Raw genomic sequence first — 21,029 nt, 5'->3', positions numbered from 1 at the left:
ATTACAATCACGAGCGAAAAAAAAAAACCCAGTTTAACATTTAAAAATTTCAAATGATTTTGGGGGAAATTAGATGACCAGAAATAATGTATTGCACCATCATAACATATGATATTCCATATCAGTCCAGATCCCAACATGAGATGAAGATAGTCTATATCTTTTACAAATATATATTAAAAACTGGATAGTTGGTAGTTCAAAACTAACACTTACCTTATATGGTCTACAAAAATGTATTGTTTTGCAGAAACAAAGATTGATAATAGGATTCGATTAAAACGAATTTATGCAGTGCCGTTTTCTGATTTTCTGAATAGCAACAGCGAATTAAAGGGCTTATTTCGTTCTATACTATTCATAGAACTTGAAAAGTATAATATTTTTTCTTTGCTATTTGTCTTTAGTTTTTGCACACACACACACACACACACACACACACACACACACACACACACACACACACACACACACACACACATATATATATATATATATACTTGATAATTCGTAGTGATGGTAACCCATTCAATTGACATATATATTAATTGTGTTAATAACCTTTCATATATTCTATTTTTAAATACGATTATTTACGGTGACCTTGTGTAGCATGGTAATTCCTATTAACGTAAAGGAAATCGTACGGGATAAAAACAAGATTTGACTTAAAAACGAAACATCTACAATGTCTAGAAGATATATTATCATAAAAGTATTGATCTGTTTGAAAAACAAAACGCAATTCAGAAATGTAAGTGAAGTTCATGAGATAACATTGATGCAAGGGGAATATAACGAACAGTGATCAATCTCATAACTCCTATAAGCAATACAAAATAGATAGTTGGGTAAACACGGACCCCTGGACACACCAGAGCGATATATAAAAATATCAATATTCCCAGAGGTATAAGCAAACAGAGACATAAAATTTAATTTATTTTAGAATACAGTACTTTTGCATACATTTGCTTGCTTTAAAACGAAAAATTCCATCCAAATCAAATATTTTTTCTTGTGAACTTTATCATCTTTCCTTTTTGGTTTGATATCAGTTTCAAAGTTTGATTGTGTTGTTTTATTTTAACAATCAAATGGGAATTATATTTCGAAAATAGGTACAACAGTAATTGCCCACTGTTGTGCTTAATCAGGTTTTATCCACACTCCTTTCGAGGAGATTCTGTCCGTAACGAACCCGAATCTATTCGGCACAATCAGCGGCCACGATAAAAATGTAGAATGTAATCAAAAAACCCACTCCCTCTAACGTGCCGATTCCACTTAAGCTTTATTATTTTAGATATTTACTAAAAGGCTAACATTTCATAAATAGTGTATAATTTAATTCTCATCACATTTATTGTCGTAATGCTAGTAAATTATCCATTTCATTTATTAAATGTAATTTACGGAAACATGACCGCAATCAACAATAAAAGTCGGCCTTCAAAAAGGTAGGTTCATGGAATTGTTTTTTTTTATGATCTGCGAAGATTCAAACATCTGTCTATCATAAATATCAGGTTGAATGAATGATCAGATTACTTAAAATAGAATTTAACTTACTTTGGAATTTGATAATTATGTCCAGTCAAAAAAATATTCTTTTATTTAGCTTGCTATACAAAAATTAATAAATAACAAATATGCAGTCGATGTCCGCCTTTTGAGTTACGGAGGCAATTCGTAACACCTGTATAAGAAAGGACAAATACTCTTTCATTCAGCTTTTTTTATCAAAAGAAGTTCAACCAGTTTAAATAAAAAACGACATTTAAGGAAAACCGACTCTGTAATTTCTTTTAATGTATTTTTCATAAGATAGGGCTCACAATGGGTGTGATAGGTCGACAGGGGATGCTAACTTCTCCTAGGCACCTAATCCCACCTGAGATATCCAGGGATCCGTGTTGCCCAATTCCTTATAGGAGTTATGAGATTGAACACTCTTCGTTATTTTCTCCTTTTCATCATAAAGGACTCTCAAACAAATTTCTTACCTGCAGCTGCTCCATCTGCAGAAGACAGATAATTTGCAAACATAACTGACAGCATTAGATAACAGTAAAGATTGCTCTCACTTCTATATAATTATATTATTAAAGATTGTCTAGAACACTTCTTATTCGTTGGTGACATTATCGAAAGCCTAATTCGTAAAGTTGTGGAGGCAAACAGAGCTACTATTAAGTTTGCGCACAGGTAAACCATTGAATAGTTCCAAATTTCTCAAAAGATGAATATTGAATTAGTGTGTATTCATTATCCTAATATATTAAATAACAAAACACGCAAATATAAATTTGTGACAGCGCGCCGAAGGAATTAAAATTCTTTAGCCGTCTTTCGTGCTGTTAAAACCAAAATGGACGCCGAGACGAAACATTTGATACATGTCGAAATACAGAATACTATAACGGACTCTCAAAACACACTGATGACTGAAATTAAGGGCATGGTTTCCAGTGAAATGAGTAGCATGCAAATATAAAATCAATCCATAGTGGACAAGCAGTTATCGAAAATAGAGGAGTCATTACTGAATATCTATAAGTTAAAAAACGTGGAAGTGAGGAGCGGTTTAAACATAATACTAAAGTTCTCTCCAAACTCACGGAGACCTACGTTCGTTACGTGACAAGGAGTTCGTTGTGTTGACCCCCGTTTGTGACATTCAAAGTATACCTTAAACACGAAGACCCTTTTAGAAACAGGGCTGAACTTTGCTACGGTGGTGAATGATTTACACCGGTAAAAATATGGTGATTCACCTGTAACCTGTGACGTTGCAATATGAGAAACAAATTTTTGATAGTGCATAAACTAATAAAGGAAAAGATAACGAACAGTGATCAATCTCATAACTCCTACAAGCAATACAAAATAGATAGTTGGGCGAACACGGACCCCTGGACACACAAGAGGTGGGATCAGGTGCCTACGAGGAGTAAGCATCCTCCATTGACCGGTCACACCCGCCGTGAGCCCTATATCCTGTTCAGGTAAACGGAGTTATCCGCAGTCAAAATCAGTTTGCCAAGAACGGCTTAACAATCGGTATGAAACACGTAAGACAGCATTTGACCCAATGCGAGGTTGTATTGACAAACTAGATCGTTATAACGATCATATAATTTGCGAAATGCTGACTTCAATCGAGACTGTTGAAACCCCTGTACCATCAACTTGTTTGTCAGTAGCCTACCTCGATTTAAAAAACTGACTATACGCAGAACAAGCTCTTGCATATCGAATCAGTTGAGATGTGCAAACACCATATGCAGGTGATAATGGAATATTGCTACAGAAATATGGGAAGTTGACGATGAAGAAGCTGAAATCATCCCGTTTGTCATACAGCTGAGGTGTCAGTTATTGCTACATAAATATGGGAAGTTGACGATGGAGAAGCTGGAATCATCCCGTTTGTCATACAGTTGAGTAATGTCTTTATAAATAAAATTTAACACAGAGGGAACAAATGAAAAATGTTGTCAATACTTTCACACTTATATTATCATATTTTATGATTAAAGAGGTTCACACTTTAGATTTGGAGTAATGTAAATTTTTTGGGAAGTGTATTTTTGATTTCTACATTGAAGGAGAATTAGGAAATTAAAAAGAAAAACTGGGTTCGCAAGGCTTGCTATTGAGCTATAGTGTTCTAACCATGACCCTTTTGCACTTAAAATTTATTCAATTAAACTTGACAGTTCTCTCGGTGTCAACACAACATAAGCAACACAAATCAATCATTACATAAAATAAATACATAATCATGTCTTTTAACATTACAGATAAACCAACCAATTAATACTGGTAATGGAAATAAATAATGACATTTATGCACTTGATATACGAAAAACTTTATGATCCAGTAAGTGCTCTACCAAGCCTCTATCTTTGCTCCTCACGAAAATATTAACAGCTGTGAAGGAGAAACTTCAAACTTACTGTACAACTACATATGCCAGAAGGGGTGTTAACCCTTTCTCTACCGGCACATTTTAGAGGTTTTTAAAGACTAAATGACAATATTTTTACATCGACTAAAATCTGCATGTATCACGATTTGGGATAGGCATATGCCATATAATTTTGTTAGAAATTGGACAGGGAATAATTTCTTATAAAGATTGTCAAGGTAACCCATGACCTCAAAGAGGTTTACTGGGTCAAAGGTCATATAAGTGCACATTTTTTGCAATCTTCTCTCTCTGAAATATATATATTATGACCACTCCCACTAGATTAGAGTCAAAAATAGGAAATTCTAAATATATGAGCTGATGTGCCTTGGAAAATACCACAAAAGCATCACAATCAAATTAATCAATTTTATTGACAAACAAATATTTTTGGTTGCTAAGTAACAACACTCATAGTACAATTTTGACCATAATTTGCCTTTCTGCATACATTCGACACAATTCAAACATATTTACATTGAATGATGATTAGTAAATGTCACATTATTTTAAAAATATAATCTTTAAATCAATCTAAATCATTTTAAAAGCTTTTTAACAAAAATGTGATGAAGAGAATTAAGGTCAAAGGTCATAAAATGGAAACTTTGTACTTTATATACCTTGTACATATCCATCATTTTCTAATAATATGACGTTTTGCCATTATGTTCCTCTAAATAGAATAAATATTGCAACATTAAAACAAAGAACTTTATTGTTAATCTAAAATAATCTAATTTTTTGCATTCAAATATATTTGGTTGCTAAGCAACAGCACCTTATCAAATGTTATGAATAAGTACTACCCGTTTTTCCTCTCCAAGTTCAACGTATACGAATGTTCAAGTGCTTACTTTCAATCACTAGATTTAAATGTACTTGCATCATATTTAACAAAAATATTCTTATATTCAACCTATTTATAGACATTCTTGATATACTGTACTGGGTTGTTCCGATAGGGGCATGCTTTGACCGATATCTGTCTATCAACTAGAACTTCACAGCAAACATGTATAAGATATTGCACAAAAATCTGGGAAAAAAAAAAGAATTTCATAATACTTAGCCCTAAATACTAATGTATCGTCAGAGCTTTTGAATGCTCAATTGGCTCTGTAAATGTTTTGTATAGTCAAGGCCCTCTGAAAATTACTAGTACATGTATGCATATAATTACTTATACAATTTTATCAGAGGTAATTGTAGTACACATCTAATAAATGTGTTAGACGCACAGCAAGATTAATTTTGGTAAAGATAACTTTTTTATTATGCATTTTATTATTCGTTTTAAACTGGAAATCACTGTCACAATATCAGTACATTAAAACTAGTAATACCTGTACAATTCCTCTTCAGTGAGAGGCTGGAAATTTCCTTGGGAAGCTAATGACAATCCTTCCCCCTAGTTTGACCATCTCAGCATAATGGTTGGTGGCAATACAGATGGAGAAAACAAAATCTTCTGTCAAAAACAACTTCATAAAATCTGCAGTTCTCTGAATAATCGGGTCCCATATCTGAAAGGAAATTGCAAATAAAATCAGTATTGGCCACCATACCTTATTTGTCAGCATTTAGAAAACTTGTCATACCTTATAATTAGAAACAGAATAATGATTTTCCGTTTTTGTCACTTTTTGTATGTATGTGATACCTAGTAATGCAGTAAAAAGCAGTAAAAAACGCATTTCAGTGTATCATGACACCATGATTCCATTTGTGAATGATTATCTGGATTTATTTAATATTATTATTGTTAACCAAATGTATACATATTTCACCCTATATTCAACCTCAAAGAGTCATACCTACTGAATGCTAGGCTGTTGCTCCGAATGAAATACCACAGTTCTTGGATCAGGTGTCCCTGTGTCCTTCACATCAGCATCCTTCCAATGCATGTCTGAATTTGCCAGCAGACTGTCACTAGCAGACGATACCTGGGAACTTCCCACTAAATATTGGGATGTCAATACCCTTTTTAAAGATGAAAAGAAATTACAATTAAGAAATGTTGATTGATGTTTAAAGCAAAATATAAGTTTCATGGTAGCAAGGGACAGTTTCGCACTTAATTACAGCTCAAATGTATTTAAAGATAGAGATGTCCTGTATTTGAAGTGATATTTGGTAGGAGATTGCGTACATGTGTTAGAAATGAATGTAATAGTTTATTATACATTGTAAGTGTAGCAGAGTACGTAATGAAAAAAAAGATATGCATCATGTAGGTATCAACATTATGCCTAGCATATACATGAGGGAGGGGGGAGGGGTACTGAAAAAAATTCGGGTTAAAACCTACAGGGTCCAGCAAAAATACTGCAATTCTGAGGGAAAATATGTGACCCAGATATGAAAGTAGAATTGAATTGGTTCTTCATGGTACACAGTGTCTAAATCCCCTTGCATGGTACTCTGATGAGGTGTGGATTTAGTCAAAATTAGAGAAAATCTAGGCAAGATCATAGCATACCAGTACCAGCATGTATGGATCACATGTAATTTATGGTTAAGCTATTAAGTGTATCTAAAATACATGCATCTGGATAAAAGATAAATCTATAGGATTTTTCATTAGTCTGTAATAATCAGATTTTGACTGATGTTACGTAACCCCCACCCCCATTTCGGCCCAAACACACATTTCGTTTATATTTCTGTTACAATATGAAAAAATAGTTCAAATTATGATGATAAATTATATCATTACAATGACGTAATATGTGTTTTCCTAACAGGTTGTGTTTGCTTTTCATAGAAAGATAAGTTTTAATAAACATGGAAAAATCCTGGAAAATAGACCTCTCACCAGCGCTCATGAGTGCCCAGTCTGATTAAAACCACCCCGCCCCCTTCTCATTGCACACCAAATCCACCAACTTCTTACACTCGCGCGTCAGGTAAGGAGATGATTCTGAAAAGGGGGAGGGTGTTAATCAGACGGATTAATGCTGGACCAGGATAGATTAAATGATATCAGTTCTTAATAAACAATTGGGTGTTATTCACTTGGTTTAGATATCATAAGATATAAATATTTTCTTTCACGAAACGACAAATTATGGCATCAAATCGCGTTGATTAATCGTGAATTTTTCATAACATGACAAAACTGCAATTTTTTTCTGGTCGGCCTATGTGGCTACATCAACTTACATGTACATGTTTATACTGAATGCATGATCGTTTGGGTCATCCTGCAACAGGAGATCCAGGCCAGGGCATCTTCTTCTGACATCAGATGTAAAATGCAAGCCTTCACTGTGACAGTCACAGTGAAGCTGTGTTGTTTTCGTTGAAACGGAAACACGTGTGTTCCCCGTGCACACTTTCAGAAAACCCCGCGGGGCCATTGGCCTATAGGCTATATGCGAACTTCTTTTTAGTTTTATTTGTTTGGCAGGGGGAAAATTATTACTATTCCGAACAAATATAACGTTTATATCTGAATTTGAAGTATTTTATTTGTCTTTTGTTTTTAATTTACACTGCCGATGTAACATTATCAATAGGTGTTTTATGAAGTTGTATGTAGGTTGTGTAACTGTTATATACAATATTGGTTTTATGCTTTTTAAAAAAAGCAGAGAATACCTGGCTGATTATTTCATACATATGTGTATATTGTTTTAGTGTATCAAAAGGTACTGAATTTACTAAAAGAGGAAAATACAAATTTTATAGTTTTCATCACTTTATTGTGCGACGAGTGTCGATCGCTTTTGACGTTTTGTCGCAAATTTTAAAGAAAACCGCGCAGCAAGACCCTATTTCATTTTATTGTAATATAAAAACTACCGAGAATTATAACACGAATAAGGGCCCATCAAAAAGGACATTTCCTCTACTTTTACAGGCTGTATATACTTTCCCCTATTTCCATATATAAATATAGGTAAAACGCCGATATGTTTAAACATTGCGAAATAAAATCGTAAGAAAATGTACATGTACAAAAAATTGCTATTTTCTTATAACTTTTCTAGGCATTAAAACTAATTTTTATATCTTCTGAAAGCAGGGAATATATGCTTTTTAAAAATATAAAAAATATTGAATTCATAAGGAAAATAAAAAAAAATCTTATCGAGGGGGAAAATGACCTTGCGACAAAGCGTTGCGTCATATTTATACGAAGCCATCCTTCACTTTAAATACTTTTTTAAAGCTAATGGCTTTACTTACTTTATTGATTTTTGCATTGTCAAAAATAGAGAAAATTTCCAAAAATATGATATATAGATCATATATCTTATGACCGTAGTTTCAAAGATTTAGAGGCACTCCTTTTGCGTTGCACTGTTTTTACGCGCCATCGGTCAAATTAACCGGTACGGTAGAGAAGGGGTTAATCAAATGTGGATTCTAAAAAATTCTAAAGAAATTATAGTAAACTTGAAATCGCAGAATTTTTCCCAACTCAATAACATTAAAACCTATGACTTTTCAACACTATACACGACCATTCCTCACGATAAATTAAAGGCATACATGCTGATACCAAATTATTTTTTTTCGTGTGGATTTAAACCAATCTAAATTTACATACATCTTTATATAGATAAAATACAAATCTTCACCAAAATTTTCTAATTAAATCCTACAGATTAAATGAAAAAACAACAGCACAAAAATGAAACTATTACAAATAGGCAGTTGTTCTCGTGAATATTCAGGAAGTGTTGTTTTCAGTCAGAATAATGTATAAAATGACCAATTTAATTGACAAATAATCTATTTTCCATTCGAGTGTTCTTCATTGGTACGAGGATAGAGGCACTCCCAAAGCAAAATATGTTTTAGATGGAAATAAACGTTCGTATAAATGTTGTTACCGGCTATGGGGCCATGGAAGGGGGAATTGTAAATTAGAGACCGTTTATAGCTATGCGATATTTTTATGAACTTTAAATATCTTATATGCTTTTGTGTGTATTTTATTATATTTTTGAATGATTTATTACTTTGAGAAATAAAAAAAAAATCGTTTATGTAAGCACGATCAAGTGTTAATTCCCTCTCCTAAAACCGTTTGTTAATTTTTGTATATGTATATATATATATATATATATATATATATATATATATATATATATATATATATATGTAAACTCTTATAGTCTATAGCTGCTTAGAGGTAGTAAGATTTTTTTTTCTTGCTTCAGTTTTTTTTTTACATCGTTACAACAAATACCAAGGTCATATAGCCAATGCCTGCTCATAATATAGAGATGTTGATTCATGAATGGCATACTTAGAGTTACATGTATGATAGTATCTATCATTTATAAATATCATTCTAAGTTAACAATGTGTAGAAAACAAATTATTTTGTACTTGTGATGTTGTAGATAAGTTCAAGTGCAACTCCAAGTCCTGAGAGACGGCTACGGCCAAGGCAGCAGAGGAGAGTGGAAATGAGCGACACAAGCTCAACTTCTAGTCCTGTTAGGCATGGAGCAGTAAGGGGGAGAGGAAGAGGATGACCAGCAGGCAGAAGAGGAGCAAGAGGTGGACGTGGAGGAGGAAGAGGCCAAAGAGGCGGACATATAGGAAACGTAGCAGCAGCTGCACTGCAGGACAGGCAGAGAAATACTGTATCAAGCACATGTAAATTGATTTATATATCATGGAGCTGTTCAGAATTCAAATGTGCTACTTGTGCATAATTTTATTTTGAAATTTTTAAAAAAATAAAGTGTGTACTTGCAGGCACGTATAGAAGAAATGAGCGATATCAGCAGAAAAGAACTGCTGATGAAAACAGGGGACAAGCACCTAAGTCTGTTGTAAGACTTAATTGACCAGGGAGCACCACAGGGAGGTTTTCATCCAGTACCTGGTGGAGAAAGTCCAAGCTGGTGTTCCTACCTCATGTGCCGGGATAAGCCCACGCAGATTGAGATGATCTGTTGTGGTAGACCTCCCAACCAGTGCCAATCACAGCTGCCGGTGAGATGTATTTCTATTTCGTTTTAATAGGTGCAACATCCTATGAAAACTGATGTGAAATATGTATATTCTAAGATATACTGTGTTTGTAATGAGGACTTTTATATTTAAAAAAAAATTGTATATTTCACTGTAGGACTTCCAGCTGTTAATTCTGGATGAGCTTGTATTGACAATTGCCCAAATGTACAGACAAGATGTCCTCGCCTTGCCACAGGACGAAGATTACAACATGGGAAGGAGATATGCTGCCTATTGCCAGTTTATCTTGTGGCACCATGGGCGCCTTGGAGTGGGTGTTCGGCGGATCATCCCTAGCTGTTGTACTTGGGCGATCCGTGACAAGTATCCCAACCAGTATGGACAGTACAATGGCTTCATCCCCTCTCGTTTAGGAAGTTTTTTTTTGTACCATTAATTCATTTGTAAAACTATTTTAGTTGTGGATTTGTATATTCAAGATTGTAAGACACTATATGATAATGAAACTTGTGAGGACTTCTGGTTTTAATTACAATTGCTTTGTACAAGTTTGTTTTCCTGATAATATTTTATAATACTACAGTTTCATACATCATCAAAATTAAAAAAAAAACATTGTCAACACTTTCAAAGTCCTTAATTTGTTATTACATGTTTCAACAAACATCAACGGTAAATACTATTTCTTCACTGGAGATTTTACAAAATGGATTTTCTTAGGAGTGAGATCAAATGTTTAATGTCTGACAAAAATCTTATCATTCCAAACTCCCCTCCAAACTTAATGTGATGAATGTTGAGAAATATAACGATGTGTTATTATTTTGGATGTTAGATTTGTATTTGTAACCCTCTTCCTCCCCCCCCCCACACACACTGTTTGAATTTGGATTTTTATATGACATTGATCATTTGATCTTCCCCCTTATTTTACCATGTTTTCATGGATTGGGATACAAGTCTGGTTTGTACTTGCTATCAGCAAACCAAAGATGTACCTGTGCTTGATACTATTTACCAAATTTGTTTGCCTTGGTGTTCTATCAAGAGGTCTATGGGACACCGTCACCTTGGCCCTACCCTCATCAGACTTTTTAAATTCTTTTTTTTTTTGCTGCAATTTTAATCACATAAGATATTTTACATTGCATAGTGTTCCAGACACCAAAGCAATACCCAGCTTGAATCAACACATCCTCAGAATGCTTCATTATCATTTGGTTTACCATTGTGTAGATGTTCTAAAGAAATAAGGCTGGATTTGAAAAAAAAACTGGCCATCATTTTAGCACCCTGCTGTATCCCAAGAACTCATTGCGCTATAAAAAAAATGAATGCCAAAAAACCATCCTTATATATTTCCTTTTTAAAAAATCATTGACCTTGTATTGTGGTCCCAACTAACCTCCAAGGACCACGATTTAAACAAGAGGCCCATGGGCCACATCGCTCACCTGAGTCACACCTTGGCCATATCTAAAGATTTTCCATATATTTGCATGAAAACCTTTGATCCCCTATTGTGGCCCCATCCTACCCTTGGGGATCATGATTTGAACAAACTTGAATCTGCATTATGTCAGTAAGCTTTCATGTAAATTTCAGCTTTTCTGGTTTAGTGGATCTTGAGAAGATTTTCAAAATGACCCCACCCTATTTTTGTGATTATCTTCCCTTTGAATGGGACTTGACCCTTCATTTTAACAAATTTGAAAGCCCATCACCCAAGGATGCTTTTGGCCATGTTTGGTTGAAATTGGACCATTGGTTCTGTAGAAGAAGTCGAAAAAGTGAAAAGTTTAGGGACAACAGACGATCAGACTCGCTTTCGCTTTCAGCTCAAGTGAGCTAAAAACCTTAGAATACTAGTCTCACATAACTAGCACATATGAACAGACAAACTCAGAAGGTTAAGAACTTGTTTAAAATTTATCTAAATATCAGATGTTGGAATAGTGGATTTAATAAAATATTAACATACATGTACATACTGCAAGATAGGTGTCAAACACCTGACCACTGCACTGCTCAAGTTCTACTAATATTTCAATTAAATTGAGCTACAACCAGAGGAATCAAATTGCCAATAGACCCTCTACCAAAAATTAAACTGTCCAAAACTTGGTCAATCAGTCATTAAATCGAGATTTCTTTTCTTCCGCTAAGACTTGTGTTCTTGGTGGGGTAATTGTTTTTGATATCCGCCTCGGATCTCCCACTTCTAGGACCATTCTTCCCTGAAGCCCTTCTCTATCCTCTATGCGTCTCTGTAGGACAATTCTAAGAAGGGACAACACGTGTGTGTATTTCTTCTTCTCTTTAACCGCATACACAGTCCATCTCCCTGACTTTTTATTGAAAGTCCTCTGCATCCTGAAAAAAATGTCATCTTTAATATATGTTTATAAATGCCAATACTAATGAGTGAACACTGAATAAAACAAGAAGCCCACAGGCCTTGTTGGAGTACTGGTAAAAAGTATCACTACTCCCATTCAGCAACAGCATAGAACAAGATGTGTTCTTAAAACTTCAATGCCCTTAAACATGCATATACTGATAAAAGGCTTTACATAATATTTGTATTATCATTAACAATATTACTAATTTGGACTCGCCTAAAGTCAAGACCCTGGGGTTGCTGAATCAGTAAACTGGAAAAAGTCCTCGAAATGATATCGACAATAATCACTATAATAATTTTGGATCCACTGTTATGGGTCAGAACAAACCCTTAGTATAGTGCAGCAGAATTTACTTACAAGGCAATTTATCCATAATAAAATATATTTGCAATTAATAATTGATAGAAAATTGTTACAATAGCAAAATCCTAACTTACGTTATGTGAATGATAAATCCAAAATGAATTTACACACACAAGAAATAGAAAGTCGAAAATTGTAGTTCTCAGTATAAAAATCCAAATGAAGAGAAAATGTCTAACCAGAATTTTTTTTATCCAAGAATTTTAGTGTATATATAATGGGAATGAATTTTCTAGTATAATCTAGAGAAACCATGATACAACCATTACGTTGTCTTTCCACTAAAAATAGCATGTATCTAGAACAATCTCGGTCATAGATGTCAATGACAAGTAAACATAACTTTCTAGAACTATCTAGTGCAAATAGCAATAAACAACACCACCCTGAAACCAAACCCTTACCCTCTAGGATCATAAAATTTACAATTTTGGTAAAGGGCTACCTACTCCTTCTCAATATCCATTTAATATCAATAGCATTAAAGCAAATATCATTTACATGTTTTGCACATATGCACTATAATCTATATACCAAATTTGACCCCTCCCTTGAGTCAGATCTCTACCCTGGGGATCATGAAATTTTATAATTTTGGTAGAGGCCTTTCTGCTCTATATCATTATGCATTTAGTGTTTCTTAATGATATGCAGTTGTAGAGAAAACTTTTAGAAATTGGTCAATTTTTGACCATTTTTGCCCTGCCCCTAAGGCCCCAGGAGTCCTGAAAATTACAATTTACGTCCCCCTTGTCTCAAAGATGCTTCATATCAAATTTGGAATAGTATTTATCAAGAACAAGTTAAAAATGTTCAATTGTTAATGCAGACGACAGACGACAACCCATTGCAAAAGTTCACCTGAGTGATAAATTGATGCTGTTATAATTTCAGAATATCAATTTGTAATCTATCAATATCTTGGAGGTGAATACCTGACAGTGCCATCTTTGTTGGCAAGTGGCTCTCGTTCAACATTTTTATTATAGTCGAGTGCTGCCAAAAGACTCCTTGCTCTGTAGACAGGAGGTGTCATGCGAACCTCTTAGAACTGTACATGAGCATGTGGTTGTGGAAACTTTCAAGCACTGCAGTGCTTCTGAAAGACAATGTTGTGTACATTGAGAAACATGTATTCATTATATATCAAGTTGCAAATACATTATTTCATATTTTGATTGACACACATTTATGTATTACTGATATTGCGTACCTGAAATTCAGGTAATAGGGTATGTTGTGAAGAAGTCTCTTGTCTAAAATAATCTTTCTCAAAGCTTCATGAGCTGGACTGCCTTTTATTAGGAACTCGTTGTTCCCTGTTTCTTCTCCTGTTAAAGGGTCATGCTTGCATATGCTTGTGCCATTCTCACTAAAAGGCAAGTACCACTCGTGTTCTCCAACTACGTGGTGCAAGACTCCAACCCACATCCCCTAGAAATAGAAATTAATGATTGTAAAAGGAAATGCACAAAATCCAAACCTATTATCGCATTCCATTATATGGTAAGGGTAATGCAAAAAATTTAGATGTTTCTCATGTCACTTTCAAATACCTTTCAGGGGAATTTTATGAGCAAGTTGGAAAGAAAGGTTTCCAGATGGTTAGCAAGTTTTCCAGCAGTTTTTGTATACTGACGGTGCATTGAAATTTGTAAATAGAAATCCCAAGGAAAACGTACTGTAAAGTAGAATCTCTCGGACACTATAAAACTTATCATGAATTCATTTAGGTTGTTGGCAGTTTTGCATGTAAACCAGAAATGGTTAACAATGTCTTTAGACCACTTTTGTAACTCTTTACAGTTTTTTTCTTGACCTGCATACAAATTAGTAATATAAACATAATTTTACAATCAAAATCTTCATAAAAAGAGGTCCATGGGCAACATAGCTCACCTAAGCGACCTTTTTTATTATCAATATTTATTCTCATGAACATTATTGACCTCATATTGTAGCCCCAACCCAGCTCCAAAGGATTATGACATAACTGAAAATGAATTCACCTAACACGGGATGTGCCTCAACACTAATATGATTGACATGATCTTGCTGTTCTGGATAAGACCAAGGTCATGCATTATGGTATAAAATGAAAGATTTTGCCATCAGAAATCTATATACAAAATTTTAAAGTTCCATCATAAATAATCCAGGAAATATTGTGAATAGGTCACAAGATCACACACACCATTGCATCACATGAAAAGTGTTGACATAAGAAATGTATATACAAAATATAAAAGCCCCAGTTTACACAGTGCAAGAGATATGTTTTAATTTTTTTTATATCAGCATGTAAATCTTCTATTACCTAATGTGACCCCATCCTAACCCCCAGGGACCATGATTTGTACAAACTTGAATCTACTCTATGTCTATGCCAGGAATATTTCATGTAAATGTCAGCTCTTCTGGCCCAGTGCTTCTTGAGAAGATTTTCATACTACCCCACCCAATTATTTTTCTTTTCATGATAATCTCCCCTTTCTAAGGGAATAGCCCTTCATTTGAACAAACCAGAATCCCCTTCACCCAAGGATGATTTGTCGAAGTTTGATTGAAACTGAAGAAGACTTTTTTTTATTGTGACCCCAACCTACTACGCCCCCCCCCCCCTCGGACCATGATCTGAACAAATTTGAATTTACTTTATATCAGGAAGCTTTTTCAGGTAAATCTCCACTCTTATGCCCCAGTGGTTCTTGAGAAGAAGATTTAAAAACAAATTCCCTATAGATTTTAATCCCCTATTGTGGCCCCACTCTAACATCTAGATTCATGAGTTTTACAAACTTGAATCTCCACTATGTCAGAAAGCTTTCATATGAATTTCAGTCATTCTGGCTAAGTGGTTCTGGCAAAGATTTTAAAATTACCCCACCCTAGTTTTATATTTTTGTGAATATGTCTGCTATGAAGGGGCAATTGCTATGAAGGGGCATTGCCCTTCATTTGAACAAACCTGAAACCCCTTCATCCATGGATGATTTGTACCAAGTTTGGTTGAATTTTGCATAATGGTTTTGGAGAAGATGAAAATGAGAAAAGTTTACAGACAGACAAAAGGTGAACATAATAGCTCAATTGCAATTTCAGCTCAAGAGAGCTAATTATAAACATGATACAATTGTAAGCATATGTAAATGATTCATGACAATATACAATAAAACACTACTTCAATTATTGAAGAAAAAACAGGGCTCAGTCAATTTTCTTTTGTAATAATTTTACCATAGTCTCTTTAAGCATCTAGCATCCAAAGCTGATGTTTTAGATATTGTATACATACTGAAATCAACTTCTTTCCCAGGTTCTTTGCTGCATGCTACACATCATGACTATGTTTGACTGCAGGATAATTCTTCCCTGTATATGAGAACACATCTTAATAATCATGGATATAAATGCAGAACAAAGTTGCACCAGCATGGAAAATCTATAAATATTTGTACTTACTCATCAGGGCACCAATTTGGATATGGGCATCTGTGACAACCTCTGCTATTTGTAATCCACTGTCCTGTACCCCTTGTATTCCCCTTATGAATCCAGCCTTTTCCATGTTTCCACTTTTTCTTTCTGTCTCTCGCTTGTCTAGAGTGTTCACAGATAGGATTTTCTTGCTACAGAATTGCGCACAGTGGCCCGGACTATCCATTCTGCCATCACCTGTAAAAAAACAAATGAAACAGAATTTTTCTTTCCTCTCTGAAATCTACATTATATAGTAATGCTTTGCAAACAGTTCTGCATCTTACCAAGAAGAATAAGTTGTTTGTTGGCCAATTCTGCAATAAGTTATTCTTGCTTTTGACTCCAGAGGTGATCAATAGAGGGAACGAGGTATCTTCTCTGCAGTCTAGTAAAGGATGACTGGCTGGGAAATCCCATTTGCAAGAACTTTGCAAATAATTCCATTTTACTAAAATTATTTCCCGAAAATAGAATGGATGACGCAATCATGAGGTCTCCACCATGAAGGACCTTATTCAAGACAGGCTGACTGCACCATCTGTCCATTACATGAGAGTTTCGACAAATCTAAAAATATTAATTGTTTGCTTTTAATGTTTATGTATTGCCTCTTGAAACATTTTTCCATATAAGTTATCAATGTTCATATAACAAGAGTTTGATATGGCAATATTCATACCCATTTCAGATATATTGCTGACCCAACATATTTTATGGACATCTCTATGCCTTCACCACATCCTTTGACTTTACACATAGAGTCCACCATTTTGTTGGCCAATGTTTTCAATTGATTCAAGTACACAAGGGAAGTCTTGTTCTCGATCAGGTGGTCAAAGTCCTCTTCTCTGAAGACCCTAGATATAGAGGGACCAGCTTCCTCCTCTTCCTCCACAGTTGGAAACACAGACTCTACACCAGGGCAGCCTTCAATTCCAGTAATATATTTAGGCCTGTAATTAATATAAATAGCAGTTACAGAACTAAAGTTATTCTAACCACCAAATCTCCCTGTATGAACAATTTGATAGCATGCCTCTCAATACAGTGTCAGTATCCACAGAAGCACCCATATCTGCTAGTCTGGTTTGAATACTCCTTCAGAAAAATAAGCCAAGCAATGATCCATATAGGTAGACATACAATGGACCCCTGTATAATATTTTTTGAAGGGGTTTATAATGATTCTAATCAATTTGTTTTATTTGACGTTAATTTTCAAGAATATATTCCACTTTACCCAATTGATATGTTGATGCTTGGTTGATATGATTCATCATCACTTTCCTCCAAGTCCTCTACTTCTTCTGATATGTCAATACTTATTCTGAAATGGAAAAGGTTAAAGATGTGGAGGAAAATTCCATATGAAATATAGTTTATACACAAATAATTACAGTAATGAAAATATTTCGAGACAAATTGTAAAGGGTTTTCATGTTGGACACATTTATTTTAAACACCTTAAATACAATTAATACAGGACTAATAACACCAAATTTTGTATTGCCACATTTTACAGCATCCAAACCTTATCAATTTAAACTGAAATTATCTATAATATGGATCGGTCCTAAGACATTTCTATACACTAAGAAAGAAACTAGACAGAAACAAACCTATTCGAATCATGCAGTTACATAGTAATTAAATTCGTTATCCAAATGACAATAGTAAAACTTAGCGTCATGCCCCTTTTAATTGCACCATGCCCTTTTTTCTTTATAAAATTTTCAAAAATATTTGTTAATATAAACAATTGTTCTTTATTTCACATGGTTGATTGAAAAGTTTAAAATCAAGGCAGCAGGTATTAACTTTTAAAGAGGCTAAATGATTATTCTATTATTATCATAGCATGATACAATGAAAGTGCCCCGAAATTGCTTGCCGCAACGAAAAGTGTCCTTTTGAACATATGATATGTGTACCCTCTCTAGATCCTAGATTTAACACTAAAACTGCTGAACAAATATTGCTAATTCAGATGGACATATTTACATCAAAGACCTCTTTTCCTTATAAATATACCAAATTTAGTCACTGACAATAAGAAATAAAAATATCAAATTTAATAAACAAATGTTAAAGAAACTCACTCCAAAGGATCCAAAAACGACGCCGAGTATTCTGATCCCTTGGCCTTTTTCCTAAAAAGTAAGAATTGCATATATATACAACAATTCATTCTGTCTTTCCAGTGATGACAGTTGTGATGTTCTCTAATACTTTGAATTCCATTTTCATATATTATCAGCTAACCAATCAGAAGACATAATATCATAAATCTACAGGTACTGCATCAATTTCAGAGAAATTTTATCTATAAAATGAAAAGCACAAGTTTCAATAACCTGTTTGGTGGTTTGGGGTCTTCACTCCCTGACGGTCTTGCTTCAATTTGCTCTATTCCGGACATTGCCCTGAATGAAAACAGAAATTTCAATATTCACTATGGCAATCCACATTAATTACATTGCATGTGTATCTGAATTATATAAACAGAGCTAACTTAGGATTTTAAAACTCTTTAACACACTCGAGTAAATAGAATCTTGAGTTCTATACATCAATATATTATATCAAACTTACAGATCAGATGTTTTTCCAGATTCTGCAGATGAAATATCTGAAATCCCAGCTGGATGTTTTAATAACTCTGTTATGGGTTTGAGACCATGCATTGGGGTTGATGAAATTACCTTCCTTCCCTTATTATGTTCATAACTGCAAAATCAATTTAAAAGGCACCTATAGTATACTGTTGAAAATTGAAGAACAGTTGAAACTTCCTAATATTAAAACAAAATAATTGCTACTATCATCAACAATTATCATTGGCTTGACGATATTCAATTAATTTAAAACAGGAATACGATCGGCCTTGTCCAAATGGGATACACATAAAAATCTACAGTGCAAAACAAAAAACAAAAAAATTAAAACAACTTGTAAAGTAAACATTTTTATTTTTCTGTATCTGTACTGTATAGAGCATTGATCCCAGACATGAATTAAGTCATTCATTAGGGAGCAACCTCACAAAATCAAGGGCCATAGAAAAACTTTGACTGCATTCAAATTTTTTAGCAAAATTATTTTCTTCTTTTCAAATCAATGTAAATATAACCTATTTGGAATAACAGCTAAAATTGGTGGGATCAGAACTGAAATAACCCATTATAATGTATATTGCTAATTCATCTTAAGAATAAAATAAGTAAAGATACAAAGTTTGACCGTATATGACAGTTTGTAATGAAACTATGTTTGTATCCCTTTGGGGGCCGCACACGTACACATCAAATAAATTGAAAAAGAAATAATTCTACTTCCCTTCGTTTGACTTTAAATATAAGACTCTCGGCGAATTTAACTTTCTGCATTTGACAATTATGCATAATTTTTTATTCATTATTTCAATTGTGACTATCTGCAAAGCTGAACTTACAAAAATAAAGAAAAAGAAGACAGACCTGTTCAGTAAGAAGCCCGCAACTTCATGGTTGTACATAAGGTTTAAGTCTTCCTTCAGCCGATTCCATCTCTCAACATCATATCCGATAAAAATCCTTTCTTTGCCTCTTTCTCTATCCATCATTCTTTCCCTCTCTTTCTGTGTAGATAAAGATAACTGACTTCCAAATGGTCTCCCACGCTTTCTCGACGCCATATTTGTTTATAGTGTAGAAGTGACTCGCGGTGTCACGTGGTACAGTCTCATTTAAATAAAGGATTTACAAGCGGCCCGAAAGAAATAAAAAAAAAAAATTAGATTTACAATATTTTTTTTAAACAGTTGATTTAAATTGTTTAATTTTCCACGATGGTATGATAATATATCAACAACAATAATTCGTAATAAATTGCATACATTTAAATTCAATAAAAATTAGCGTGTATGCCTTTAAAGACTAGACTTTTTGACATCATAGACAGTTGCTTCTTCAACAAAAATAGAAAACGGAAATATTCATATCTAGTGATCAGTCATTCAAAAACTTACCTTGTTAAACACCACTCTGATTCCACGCACAAGTACCCTGAAGTTGAAATAAAAAATATGCTAGAGTTCCGCATTGACAATATCTTCGTGGTCTTTGGTGATCAGGTCTTCCAACTGTCTGTCGGAATTCCCATGGGCACGAATTGCGCTCCTTTGTTAGCTGACATGTTTCTATATTCATATGAAGCAGAGTGTATTCAAAAACTCTCTCGCTGTGACCTTTGATTCGATATTTAGATATATCGATGACGTTTTGTCTATTAACAATAATAGCTTTCATTCATATGTTGATTTGATATATCCCTGTGAGCTTGAAAAAAGGACACCACAGAGTCGTCCACTTCTGCTTCATACTTGGATATTTTATTGAAAGTAGACATTAACGGCAAACTGACAACTCAACTGTATGACAAACGGGATGATTTCAGCTTCTCCATCGTCAACTTCCCATATTTATGTAGCAATATTCCATTATCACTTGCCTATTGTGTTTATATATCTCAACTGATTCGATATACAAGAGCTTGTTCTGCGTATAGTCAGTTTTTAAATCTAGGTAAGCTACTGACAAACAAGTAGATGGTACAGGGGTTTCAACAGTCTCGATTGAAGTCAGCATTTCGCAAATTATATGGTCGTTATAATGATCTAGTTCGTCAATAAAACCTCGCATTGGGTCAAATGCTGTCTGACGCGTCTCATACCGATTGTTAAGCCGTTCTTGACACTCTGATTTTGACTGCGGATACTAGTAACTCCGTTTACCTGATCAGGAAATAGGGCTCAGGGCAGGTGTGATCGGTCAACAGGGGATGCTTACTCCTCCTAGGCAACTGATCCCACCTCTGGTGT

The 21,029-nt window shown here is 34.3% G+C and overlaps 1 protein-coding gene and 2 pseudogenes across 1 annotated transcript; 1 reads left to right on the top strand and 2 right to left on the bottom strand.

Moving 5' to 3' along the window:
* Positions 1-9,713: 9,713 nt before the first annotated feature.
* On the top strand, positions 9,714-10,595 carry LOC125677753 (P2X purinoceptor 7-like; annotated as a pseudogene).
* Positions 10,596-11,839: 1,244 nt separating this feature from the next.
* On the bottom strand, positions 11,840-17,104 carry LOC125676284 (uncharacterized; annotated as a pseudogene).
* Positions 17,105-17,378: 274 nt separating this feature from the next.
* On the bottom strand, positions 17,379-20,403 carry LOC125682453 (uncharacterized). Its single transcript, XM_056158699.1, has 5 exons — positions 19,648-20,403; positions 18,764-18,898; positions 18,526-18,594; positions 18,271-18,321; positions 17,379-17,498 (listed from the first exon to the last, which is right to left on the bottom strand). Exons 1-5 carry the CDS (start codon positions 19,842-19,844, stop codon positions 17,408-17,410), a joined length of 543 nt encoding a protein of 180 aa, XP_056014674.1. The 5' UTR covers positions 19,845-20,403; the 3' UTR covers positions 17,379-17,407.
* Positions 20,404-21,029: the final 626 nt, after the last annotated feature.

This window comes from Ostrea edulis, chromosome 3 (genome assembly GCF_947568905.1).
Source record: "Ostrea edulis chromosome 3, xbOstEdul1.1, whole genome shotgun sequence".
Taxonomy (NCBI): Eukaryota; Metazoa; Mollusca; class Bivalvia; order Ostreida; family Ostreidae; genus Ostrea; species Ostrea edulis.
The sequence above is the reverse complement of the archived record's forward strand: the minus strand, read 5'-3'. Positions and strand labels throughout refer to the sequence as shown.